Source organism: Lampetra fluviatilis, chromosome 27, assembly GCF_964198595.1.
Source record: "Lampetra fluviatilis chromosome 27, kcLamFluv1.1, whole genome shotgun sequence".
Lineage (NCBI taxonomy): Eukaryota > Metazoa > Chordata > Hyperoartia > Petromyzontiformes > Petromyzontidae > Lampetra > Lampetra fluviatilis.
The window spans coordinates 2,562,028-2,573,754 of record NC_136301.1 but is presented as its reverse complement, the minus strand read 5'-3'; the positions used below and the strand labels follow the sequence as shown (position 1 = coordinate 2,573,754).

At 43.6% G+C, this 11,727-nt stretch overlaps 1 protein-coding gene across 6 annotated transcripts in view; it reads right to left on the bottom strand.

Annotated features, from left to right (window-relative positions):
* Window positions 1-2,180: 2,180 nt before the first annotated feature.
* Window positions 2,181-11,727, bottom strand: part of DZIP1L (DAZ interacting zinc finger protein 1 like) — a 35,444-nt gene continuing 25,897 nt past the window's right edge. For 4 of the 6 annotated variants that reach the window (XM_078869037.1, XM_078869043.1, XM_078869042.1 and 1 more), the window contains 5 exons: window positions 10,627-10,659; window positions 8,858-9,081; window positions 7,932-8,050; window positions 7,202-7,418; window positions 2,181-5,766 (listed from right to left, as the gene is read on the bottom strand). In XM_078869037.1, the coding sequence (XP_078725163.1) occupies window positions 5,669-5,766; window positions 7,202-7,418; window positions 7,932-8,050; window positions 8,858-9,081; window positions 10,627-10,659 (691 nt within the window). In that variant the 3' untranslated portion in view covers window positions 2,181-5,668. The remainder of the gene's footprint in view (window positions 5,767-7,201; window positions 7,419-7,931; window positions 8,051-8,857; window positions 9,082-10,626; window positions 10,660-11,727) is intronic. The other 2 variants (XM_078869040.1, XM_078869041.1) reach the window with 2 other exon arrangements.

Genomic DNA, 11,727 nt, shown 5'->3' with positions numbered 1-11,727 from the left:
AGGCGAACTGGGGTAATTGCTTATTCAATTGTGCAGGTTACCGGACATCCTGTGATGTGCAAAAGTTATTAAACGGGTTATCTACCGTAAGATAAAAGTCTTAATTCACCCTGATGTGCATATAATACGTTGAACTAAAGCAAGCAAACATTCATCTGCATTTGGAAATTGTATTCAGGTTCCGCCAAACAACGAGGCTTGCCGAGAACCTTCCAAAAATACATAACTTTAAGATCCTTCCTAAGGGAAGCTACGTAACGCGCACCGCATAATATAGTAATACATGTTTGAACTACATTTACACTATGGGGTTCATTGCGCTTTATGATTAACAATGCTGATATCATAGTGATCTCATAGTGTGAATGCTGATATCGTTAAACGCATTTAAAATCTACCTCGATATGACTCTTTAACCGAATAAATAGTTTTTTTAACCCTAGATAAAGAGCATAGTTCTAAAAATCATCTTTGTTTAATCAGCTGCACGGAACGAACGCGTTGCTGGTCGGAGACGTCACTTCCTGCAGTCTGGACCGCCGGTATCGTGAGCCGCGCAAAATAACTATGAAACACACGAGTGACGTGCGATTAACATCGTGATTGAATGGAACTCGTGCGTTCCATTCATTTACTGGGATTAACAACAGCTAGTAAGAGTGAGGCGATATTATTCAACACGCAATTGATATCCCTTAAGACGTGCTTTGCAGCGCTCTTTACACAGCGAGATGCAGAGACCGGGTGGAGATGCAATCACAGCAAGTTGAAAGGGTCACACGAGAAACACAGGCTCACGATTGCAGAGTACAAATGTACTCGTACAACAGCCCCTTTGCAAAATTGTGGAGGGTTTAAAAGACATTATCATAAAAATGACAGTGGGGGTGGGAGGTTCGTAAACTCAAGACCCACAAGATGAGGAAGTGACGTTTAAATCGCTCAAACCGCGTAAAAAAACCGGGATCAAGCCTTCGAAATCTGAGCTTAATTTTTGCAATAAAATTCCTCGGGCCCTCTTTGCTTTGAAACAATTGGAGGACCCGACAACAAAAATTGGACAACAGGTTTACACAGAACTTTACGGACTGTATCTCAAGCTGTCGTTGCGCGCCTTCGTTGAAAGTAGATATACTTCGTCTGCCTTCCTCTACACTACGGGACTAGTGGTATGCAAATTAGGGACACATTACAATGACTGCCCAAACCAAGCTAGGAGAGGATGTCTCTTGCAAGCTTTGACAGTGGATAAAAAAACACGGTATTCGCAATGTCAATTCGTGTATTACCATGGTTATAATGACGAATCTCACCGAAGTTTTTGGGCTCAGGATAAATAAGCCAAAAATAATGTACAAGGTGGCAACACATTTATCAGAGCTACAGTATCTCAAGGTACACGCATACCGAGATCAGTGTTTGGTGATATAGACACGGGGACGAGAGTAGGCTGAATTACTTTAACTATTGAGTGGCAGCCAAAGAACGCCATTCACCGCTGAAATGCAGTGATGAGTACGGTTCGTGTGCAGGTGCTGGGTGGATTGTTGTATCATGGAACAATGAAGGAAGGTGACGGCTTTGACAAGCCTATCCTAATAATTCTGAATTGTTTTTTTACCCTTTTATCTGGCAATAAAACTGACACCTTTTTTTACAAGGAGTCATGTTTGCATTGACCACAATACCTGCGGTCGAATGCAAACAAAAAACATAACTTTGATAATGTATGCACTGTCCTTGAAATTGATTGGTCCACACCCGAGTCAGCTTTCCTTAGAACCTAGTCTCACATGGTGTTGGACCAGATGACGCCAAAAGGCGCACAACTCAAAGACAATGCACCATCAGAGTATGAGAGCTCGGGGTAAAAACCAATTATCATATTTTGCTACTGGCAAAGGAGGTTCCAATGGCATTCTGAACATTTTGGTGAATGTTAATTTGGCTTGTGACATATCAAAATTGCTATTGCACCCTAAGGGGGACGTTAAATTACAACCAATTCTCTAAAATCAACACCACACGTTAAACTCCATGCAACTTCATGCAGCACTGACATGATCCATTGAGCTGTATACTGACCAGTTGCACCAATAATCCTAGAGCTCCCTATATATGTGTATGTTATTAGCAATGACATGACCACAGCTTGACAACGTTTATTACTGAACACTTTATTGAAATTTGATTCTACGAGGTGGGAGACACATCGAAAAATGTTACCAGCAAAGCGAAGAAATTGTGCAGTTATTAACTCGTACATTACTGTATAACCGTAAAACATTGTCATGTTGGTGACAAGGTGGTAAGCATTTCAAAATGTACCAAATGCAAATATAGTTCCAGAATTACATCAGTTTTCTATCCAGATATTGTGGGTTATATCTGTACGGCAAAGCAACATTCACAATATAAATGTATTCTAATGTACCTATATGTCACGGTTACACTTAAAAAAAACAACTTTAATGATCTGACCTGCAATGTGCAAGAATATATGAAGCAATTTGTTGATATGTTGTAAATGTGCTTTACAGAACAACAAAAAACACCAGAGTACAGTATGGGAATGTGGGACACCTGTAAGAAGTTAACGTTAAAAGACACATCACAAAGACAGCCCAAACCAAGCAGTAAGATTCCTCTGCCAAATTTTCAGGTTAAAACTGAAATTATGCATAGCTCTTGTTTAATCCACTGCCCAATGAAGGCCTCCCCATGCCATGCGAGTCATGATGGTTGTTTGACTCTACTTCATTCACCACGCTGATCAGTGTGGGTGGTGATTGGGAGGGGACACGACCCGTTATTGATTGCTACCGATATCCGCCGTGGCTGGGAATTGAATTCAGCGCAGTCATATGCAAATTTGTGCACCACCACTCCCACGTTTTGAAGAACCTATTACAAAATTAGTTCGGGAGCCTCTTACCACATACAATACGAGTGTATTTAACCAAATCCCTTACGAGTTGATTTACGAATAGAACTCTTCATATAATGTTAAACTATTGTAAAGAGTTAAAAGTATCCGAGTAGCATTGTACATTATTGCAATGAGTTTGAATCCACGTAAGTCTTTGTACAACTTAAATCCCACATTATATATCATATAACGGTTACTTTTGGACAGGACTTGAATTCTGTACAGGGTTCAAATCCCCATAATTGTTTAGAAAAGTTATATTGGAGTTTTGTCTTAATAAAATACCTGTTTCACGGCTAAAAACTGCTCGTTTGCACTGAAATGGATGTAAAAAAAAACAAGGCAAAAGTGGCTTACATGTTAACTTTCTTAAATTTCTCTGCACTGGTCCGACACACAAAACACAACACTCGCTTGCCAATAAGATCTTTTAAAAAAGTGAATAATCACGAACCCAGAGGCATTTAACTTCAAACAGAAAATTAATAAAAAAAGAAGACACTCAAATGTATTTTTAAAACGTAAAAAAGATTGTTTTAGATGGCAAGACCATAAACTATCATATATGTATACACACGTACCCGGTCCTAGCATCGATAGTGTTTTTACAACATACAATATGAAGTACCTGAATAAATCATGGGAATGTGATACTGCCTTTTACAAAGCATTTTGAATACAACTTTGAAATAAGGTACCACTTTACCACACAGTACTACTGCAAGTACAACGATGATATTCTATTGCATTCGTACCACTTAATTTGTTCCTGAGAAATATTTTCACACATTAGCACGCCCTGTTATCGATTGTCATAAGTTATGTAGCGTAATGTTGTACATGCTAATCTGCACATACTCTCTCTAGTGTTGTGCCAACCTACATCGTATCTAGCCAAATTAGTAATTCTTGTTCCTGTGTTAAGTTTGCCTCTGATGTTGTGTTCTATCTTGTGTAGTATTTGTGTGAGCCCCCACGATTTAGGTTTGCCCAAATAGTGTTGTGTTAAACCACACACTACATCACGATATACCGTTGTACTGTGCAAATTTCTGTTGTGTTAAAATAGCTATTTCATCATCCTGCTATCACACCATACACTATTTGTGATGTTGTTTTTGCTCCTGTAGTGAGCTAGCATCTGCAGTGTTATTAGCCCCAATCGTGTTGTTATCCTCTGTAGTGTTAGATAGCCTCTGTCCCATTATCCTATCCTCTGTGTTGTTATCTGCTGTGGTGCTGGGCTAGGCTCTGAGGTATTGTAAGTGCCTATAGTACTGATTTGCAGAGGTGGGACAAAGTCATTGTTATGCAAGTCCAAGTCGAGTCGCAAGTCATCAAATTCATGACTCGAGTCTGACTCGAGTCCAAGTCACATGACTCGAGTCCACATCTCATAGGTGGGACAAAGTCATTGTTATGCAAGTCCAAGTCGAGTCGCAAGTCATCAAATTCATGACTCGAGTCTGACTCGAGTCCAAGTCACATGACTCGAGTCCACACCTCTGCTGATTTGTGAGCAAATATAATGCTCAGATTGGAATGTGATAGTCCCTGTAAAGTGAAATCTCATTACGACGTACGTACGTTTTATACTTTATAATGAAAATACTTTAATTTGAAATGACAATAAAATGTGCAAAAATAGACCAATAAGACGAGACAACAGAGAAGCTCAATGTCCATAGCACAGTGGTTTCTCTGGCTGTCAATTTGTTAAGTTTACAACCCTACCGACCAAAGACATCAGAATTTTTGTTCGCCTTGGCTCGACTAACACGCTCTGAGAAATTAAATTGGTCCACAGGGCAATGCCAAACCTATATATATATAACTTTAACAGTGTAACGAGTGCTGCAACGCGTGTTGGCTTTACTGAACCAGTTTGCACGGCACTGCCATTGTCAATCGCTGTGAAGCTACCACATTTAATTGGCTGCATCATGACCATGCTTTACGATGGTGAGATATACGTTGTAAAAATAGTGATTTTTTGCTCAAATTAGCGTTTTATGTGGAGTTCGTTTCCAGTTTACAGCTCTAAGCCAGTCGTTATGGCAGGGGCAAGTGTATCATAGGACAGGGATAAGACTGGCCCACAAAGTGGTTCTCATGTAGCGCCAAGTAAAAAATAACGACCAGAACTTCCAAATAATGTTAATCTGATATGAAAATAAATATGAAGTACATTCTTTGGAAATATTTTTAACGTTATTTATGCCGTACATCTTCTGGGGATTTTTACTAAATATGTTCATGCAAAAAGTATGTTAACCTGAGGGACGTTACAATGAGATTTCATCGCAGTGCGTATTTAGCCTCTATGGTGCTGTTGCTGTGGTGTTCCTCTAGCACCCGTGCCACAGTATGCTTAGACCCCTTTGTTACCCATTTTCTATTGGCACATCCGAGTGGTTTTCTACTTGCTATGTGCCGTGCCAAGCCATGCTGGCCTCACGAGACATCTGCATCTGGCTGGGGGCCAAGCAGGACCAGGAGCATGGCTACGGACCTGTCCATTATGTCTGTGATGTCAGTCAGTTCCCTGTGAAGACACGGTGGCACTGCATTATTAAAAGACATCTCGACTTATTGCATATGACGTCAAGCGGCAGGGCTCGGCTTCGGTCGTGAAAAGCAACCTGGTGCCTCGTGAGTTGCGCCGGACTGGCTCAGCACGGCCATGGAATGGCTTGGTTGTGCAGTGGAAAAAGGGTATTAGATCCACGGGGTTGGAGTTCAGGACAACTCCAGGTCGGAGAAGTCATCGTTGGTCCAGTCTGTGACGGTAACCAGGCTGCTCTTCAGAGTGCTGCCTGACCCTTGCTCCTTCAAACCTGTGCAGCACACAGTCGGCACAAGGATCCTCCATTTCATCTTACAGACTGAAGTGGGGGGGCAAGTGCCTTTAGCAAGCAGCAAGCACCGACTGTTACTTTATTGGTCCAGCACACGACTCGCCCCCCTCCCCTCATGATTCCATGAATTGTCACAATTTAGGGCTGTGATTCACTTAAAAATGTAGCTTTTATAACAGTGTGGTGGATATAGCACCTCTAGAAGCTGATAGGTTACATAAACCATTACATACAACACATGAATGGAAAATAACCGATTCTCCCATATGATTCGATGCGTGCATTGTGAGTGTAGGAACACATTTGAACAGGTGAATGCATGCTTTGTTATAGGCCGAGTATAGCTGTAAGCAGACTGCTTCACTCGCAATCGAAAGGATGCGTGTTGAAATCCATCATCTGCCTGGGGTAGATAAAACGAATACCACTTTTGTGACACAAAACAATTTCGATCATTTGGCTGCTATAAATGTCCACTTTGTTGAGCTATCATTTGTGGCCAGGTCTTTTCTGAAAAAGATGCTAATAGCTCAGTGGGCTTAACCTGGTGAAAAAAAAAAGTTTAGTTTTAGTTTTTTTTGTGATTCGCTTACCTTTCCTATATTTTGCACTCCTATCGTGTTTATGTATTGTTTGTTCTTGATTTGAAGCTTTCGTGACTGCAGGAATCCATACTCTTTGTTTGTTGTTGTAACTTTCTGACCCGCCCCTAATGGACATCTGTGAAAAAGATCTTTATAACTCATGGATTCCTCCAGTATAAAGATTCTGATTATTCTGAAGTGACAGAATGGGCGTGTGAATGTGTGTCCTGCCAACGATAATTGAAAGTCCTTTTGGGCGCTCAGTAAAGAAAAGAATCCCCACCCCTGCCCCCACCCGAGCCCTTCCCCCGCACCTCCGATTTGTCCCTCCCCCGCACCTCCGATTAGCACGGTTGGTTACGTACGGTGCAAAGATGTTCAACATACGTACATACATATGTTGACGAGTGGAGTGCTGACGTCAGGTCACACTCGCCTCGGGGGAATGCCGTCAGGGTAAAGTGACGTCATGCCCCCCGGGGTATTTGAGGGGAGACCCGTGACGTGGACGGGGTCTTCGCCGAGAGTCAGAGGAGTGAGTGGTTAGGAAGTAGGGGGCTCCGGGATAGAGGGTTAAGAGCCAGGCTAAAGGGGGGCTACTTTACCCGGCTGGCCGAGTTGGATGAACCCTCGGTCAGCGCTGTGGGAAGAGCCCGATAGCCTGGTGGGGTGTAGGAAACTCCCAGTACCCTTCCCCTGGGGAGCTTAGTTAATAACCATTGTGTTAACCCCTTCCCCCGAGTTAGGCGTAAGCCCTGAATAAACAGTTTGGCGTCAACCCCTACACGACCGGCTTCAGCGTCCTTTTCTACCACGCAACACATACACACCCGTGAGTGTCTCACCAGCCTTGGAAGTGGAGGTGATGGGCACAGCGGTTGAGTGTGGCTGCCCCGGCGAAGACGCGCCCTTGCGTGGGGCCGGCACGGGTCCCGACCGTGCCGCAGCCCGTCCTCCTACGGGGACGTCTTCCAGCGATGAGATGTCCCAGTTGTCCTCTTCGTCATCCACCTCGTTCACGCGTTTCTGTCCCGCGGCGGAACTCGCCTGCCGAGACAGAGAAGAAGGAAAATTGCTTTCACAGGGGCCAGGTGTGACACTTGCAATAGAACTTATACACTTTTACTACTGCGTAGGTGTTTGTGGCGGTGCCGTTTTGGATGTCCAGCATGATGTCCGATGTCTCGAAGTTTTTTAAGAAGCTCGCAGCATGTGTCGAACAATATGCAGTACAACACGAAAACATATCGGAGAGCTTTTGGATTATTTTAAATTAAATTCTATGGCTTTGACAAGCCATGAAACAGTGATTTTGACGTAAAGTTTTCGAAACATTGCTTTGGTTTCTTCATGTATTTTACCATAGATGTGTGTGATACCACTCAATAACAGGTTTCTTATACAGTCACCATTCACTCCAGCTATCGGTTTTGCTGACATTCTCTTCTCAAAGCTTTATTGATGTGCTTTGGTTGAGGTCACCGTATGAATCACTGCCCACCTGCATTGCAGCTTTTTCACCCTTGTTTGGCTCTGTGCGTGGTGACATCAGCACCTCACCTTGCTGGGATTATGGCTTGGTGTGGAGGTAATCACGTGGACTCCGCCCGATGGTTTTTTACTTCCAGGCTTGCTGAGTTGCCGCTCTATTTTTTGGCTTAAAATCTGCACCTTCTCTCCTACAGTATTCACACATACACACGCAGACACGTGAATGGATGGACAGTGACACGCTGGCAGAAAGGCAAGATGGACTGACAAATGGGCACAGACAGATACAATAAAGCTTCTACTTAGTTTCTATGATGAGTTTCTTAGCAATCTTTATAAGTTCATGTTGACGTTGGTGAATGAGCCAGTGGACAGCTTCAGGAATAGCCTGGTAATGAATATCTGAAATGCTGCTAGCAAATGATCAACGCAGGCATTGGCGTTACTGAGTGGTCGATAGTCTTATACTGGTGACCACAAGCAATATTTTGGCTGTTCTTAATTGTCCATTAGTGTAGGAGATAGCCACATCTGCCGTGCGATATTCGGGTGCAGTTCAACACAGACAACAGACGAACTGACAGATGGGAACCGACATGCATAATGAATGACATGCAGACAGACAGAGAGATGAACAGACACAAACAACAGATGCAATACAACTGTAGCACTCGAGTATGTACTTCTGTTTAAAAAACAAAATCCTTCAACTTGCGCTGACCACAACCCTCTCCATCCATTCTCTGTCAAACGATATTCACCCCTCTATGTACAGCATACTATTTATACTTCATAATCAAATAATTAATGGCACTGACTTGCATTTTAATACATTCACATCGAATTTTCAGATGGATATAAAAACATGCATGCTTATGCCCATAAGCGTATAACAATTGGTGACAGTGGTATAAATTGTTGGGGAAGTTTCTTCAAGCAAGTGCCTGCTAAGGCTGACACAGAGCGCAACCCCGACTGGCGCATTCTTCGCTCACCTTGTGGGGATGGATGGGCGGTGGACTGGGGCTTTTTCTGTCCAGGGATGGTAATGGACTCTAGCTCGCTGCCATCGGACCACTCCTCGGCCAGCTGGCGCGCGATTCGCCCATTTGTGGATGGCCCCCTCTCAGCCGTTCGGGTGGCAGGGCTGTGGTGTTTGCGAATGTCCGGCGGACTGGTGCTAATGTCAGAGTCGTCGTCTGACGTGAAGGGAGGGGTGCTGGGGCGACAAGGCAATTTGTTGACCATGTGCATGGTGTGTACGACTTACCCATCAATTAAAGGAAGCCTATATGTATATATATATTAGCACAATATGTCAAGCGTAGAAAATACAAAATACTACGTTCATATTCAAAAGTATCAATGCATGCACACAGTATAAGCTGTTCAGCGCACTCAAATACTTCACTCACAATTGAAATGTCACAAGTTAAATTCTTGTCACGGGTTATGAGTCCTGTCCCTTCAGATTGGGTAAAATAAGCAGGAACTGTTAAAACTGCACTACGTCTATGGAAAGTCAACAGTGGTTCGGCCTGCAAAGAGATTGATCCCCATCACTAAAATGTAGCATTTCCACCAATGACTTTGACACATCAGACATAAGCTAAGCTCATTGCTAGGATACAAAGTAGAAAACCCAAACAATCAGTGCGCTTTAAAATATCTACTCGTCAGGTATGATGCAGGGCGAAAGGAAAGTGATTGAAGGAAAATAATAGCACAAACACCCCCACCAGTGACATCACAGCAAAACAGTGCAACCAAGTACAAGACAGACCCCAACCAGACACCATGCTAGGATCCAGAAAACAATGTCACAACAACAAAATTGGTGGGTCGAGTTAACATGCGGGCGTGCCAAGGAAGTCACTCCAACCATCAGCCCTGACCCAGCCAGCTAGCCTGTCTGCAAACCAATGAGAAAGCCAGCCAGTCAGTTAGCCAACTGTGCAATTAAACAGCCAGGCATCTTAAAATGCCAGCCTGTTTGCCAGTTGAATTGCGAGTTAGCCAACTGGTCATTCACAGAGGCACCCAGCCAGTTATCAAGTTGGGCGAGTCAGAAACTCCATTAGCCACCAAACCAGGCAGCCAGTCAGTCAATCAGTTAATCAGCTAGGCAGATGAAAGGCCAATTAGCCAATTCAAGCAGCCATTTAGCCAACTGACCAACTAGCAAGCCAGTCAGCAAACCAGCTAGCCGACCACCCTGCTCGTCATCAAACTTACCAGAAACCTGCCTAGCGAGCCAGTTAGCTGACCTGATGGAAAGGTGACGACCTGTTTTTTTGTGAACCACTGAATGTAAAATGAGTAAACAGCCAGTGACCCCTGAGTTAATGCCCAATGAATGTGCTTGCCAACATCAGGCACACGCGGTTACTGGTGGTGCATCAGAATTAGCAAAAGAAAATGCACACAAGTGCGCATGCAGGAAAATAAAAATGCCCAACCATATTCTGCACTGTATATCTGAAAAGCAGAACACATCCGTTACCAAGGCAATTATTTCCTGCAATACTGCGATCAGAGACAACATTAATTCAGCTCAATTTCTGACTTGTTTTTTTAACGTGCCTTTTGGTATCATGAAAACAATAATACCCAGATAACTGAATTACTTTTTTGGTTGTTTATGTATTTATGTTTCATTTATGTTAATGTAGTGGTCGCAGGATTGAGGAAACAAATTCAACATTGTCATCAAGAACAGAACGTCATTCACAAAATGCAAGCCAACCAATCTGAACGCACTTACGCGAACGACACTGATCTTGGCTTCTGCCTGTGTCTGCAGGCACGTGGGTGTGGGTTTGTGTTGGTTGTGTGCATGAGAGTACATTGGAGTGAGCACGACACATAGGCCATGGTCAGACACCATGAACTGGTTTAAATGGAATGACTTAAGAAACGTGAACGTCAATGAGAATGAACACAAGCAAACACATACAGATATATAAGTGTAGCATGTACACATACGAGTGTTTTATATATAAGCAGAAAGATAAAACACTTAACCTGTCGTCAAAAGTTAAGCTAAGCAAGCATGTATAGAGGCACACTTCGAATTGTGACACTAGGGAGAACAAATGTCTTCAGTGTAATCTCAGAAGTTGGTGTACTCCATACATTCACTTATATTTGTATGTCTCGAATGTCTGAGGTCTATCCTATGAACTTCAGACGATCATTATAATTCACCAGTGGATTCATTTGTCCATGTTTACTCAATTCTGTATTACTATAGCCAACGCTTCCACACGCGCATACAAATCTAACTCATGCATATATACAAGACAAATACACACACAACTACCGCCATTCACCACTAAGTGGTGGTGACGTCACCACGGTGCTTGTGCACGTTAAGGCCACGTGAAGTGTCGAACACCCGCCAACAGGAGGTCACAAGATAGACCCAGGTGCCATGGGTCGGCTGACTGAGATGACTGGCCAATGCACCACCTGTGCCCCCTACTGTGCCAACTTGCTGTGTTTTAGCCACCCGGCGCGCCGCTCGTTGTTGTGAGCATCGCTCCGCTGCTCTCCGTTGTTGCCCAGTAGTGTCTTTCACGAGCCTCCTCCACAGAGGCCGATCTTGACACCACTGGTACCACTCATCGGCAAGTCCACTCAGTTCCTCATCCTTTTGTACCAGATCACTCTATCTCTGTGATATGCCCATTTAGCCCCTGTATCCAACCGAACAAAAGCTGTTTAGGCATGCGGTGGCTGGGCATGCGGGCTACATGAGCCAGCCAACGCAGCCTTGCCTGTCGGAGGAACTCACCGATAGGACTTTGCTTAGATCTTTCAAGGATTTGTGAGCTCCTCACTCAATTCAGCCTGGATAAACCCA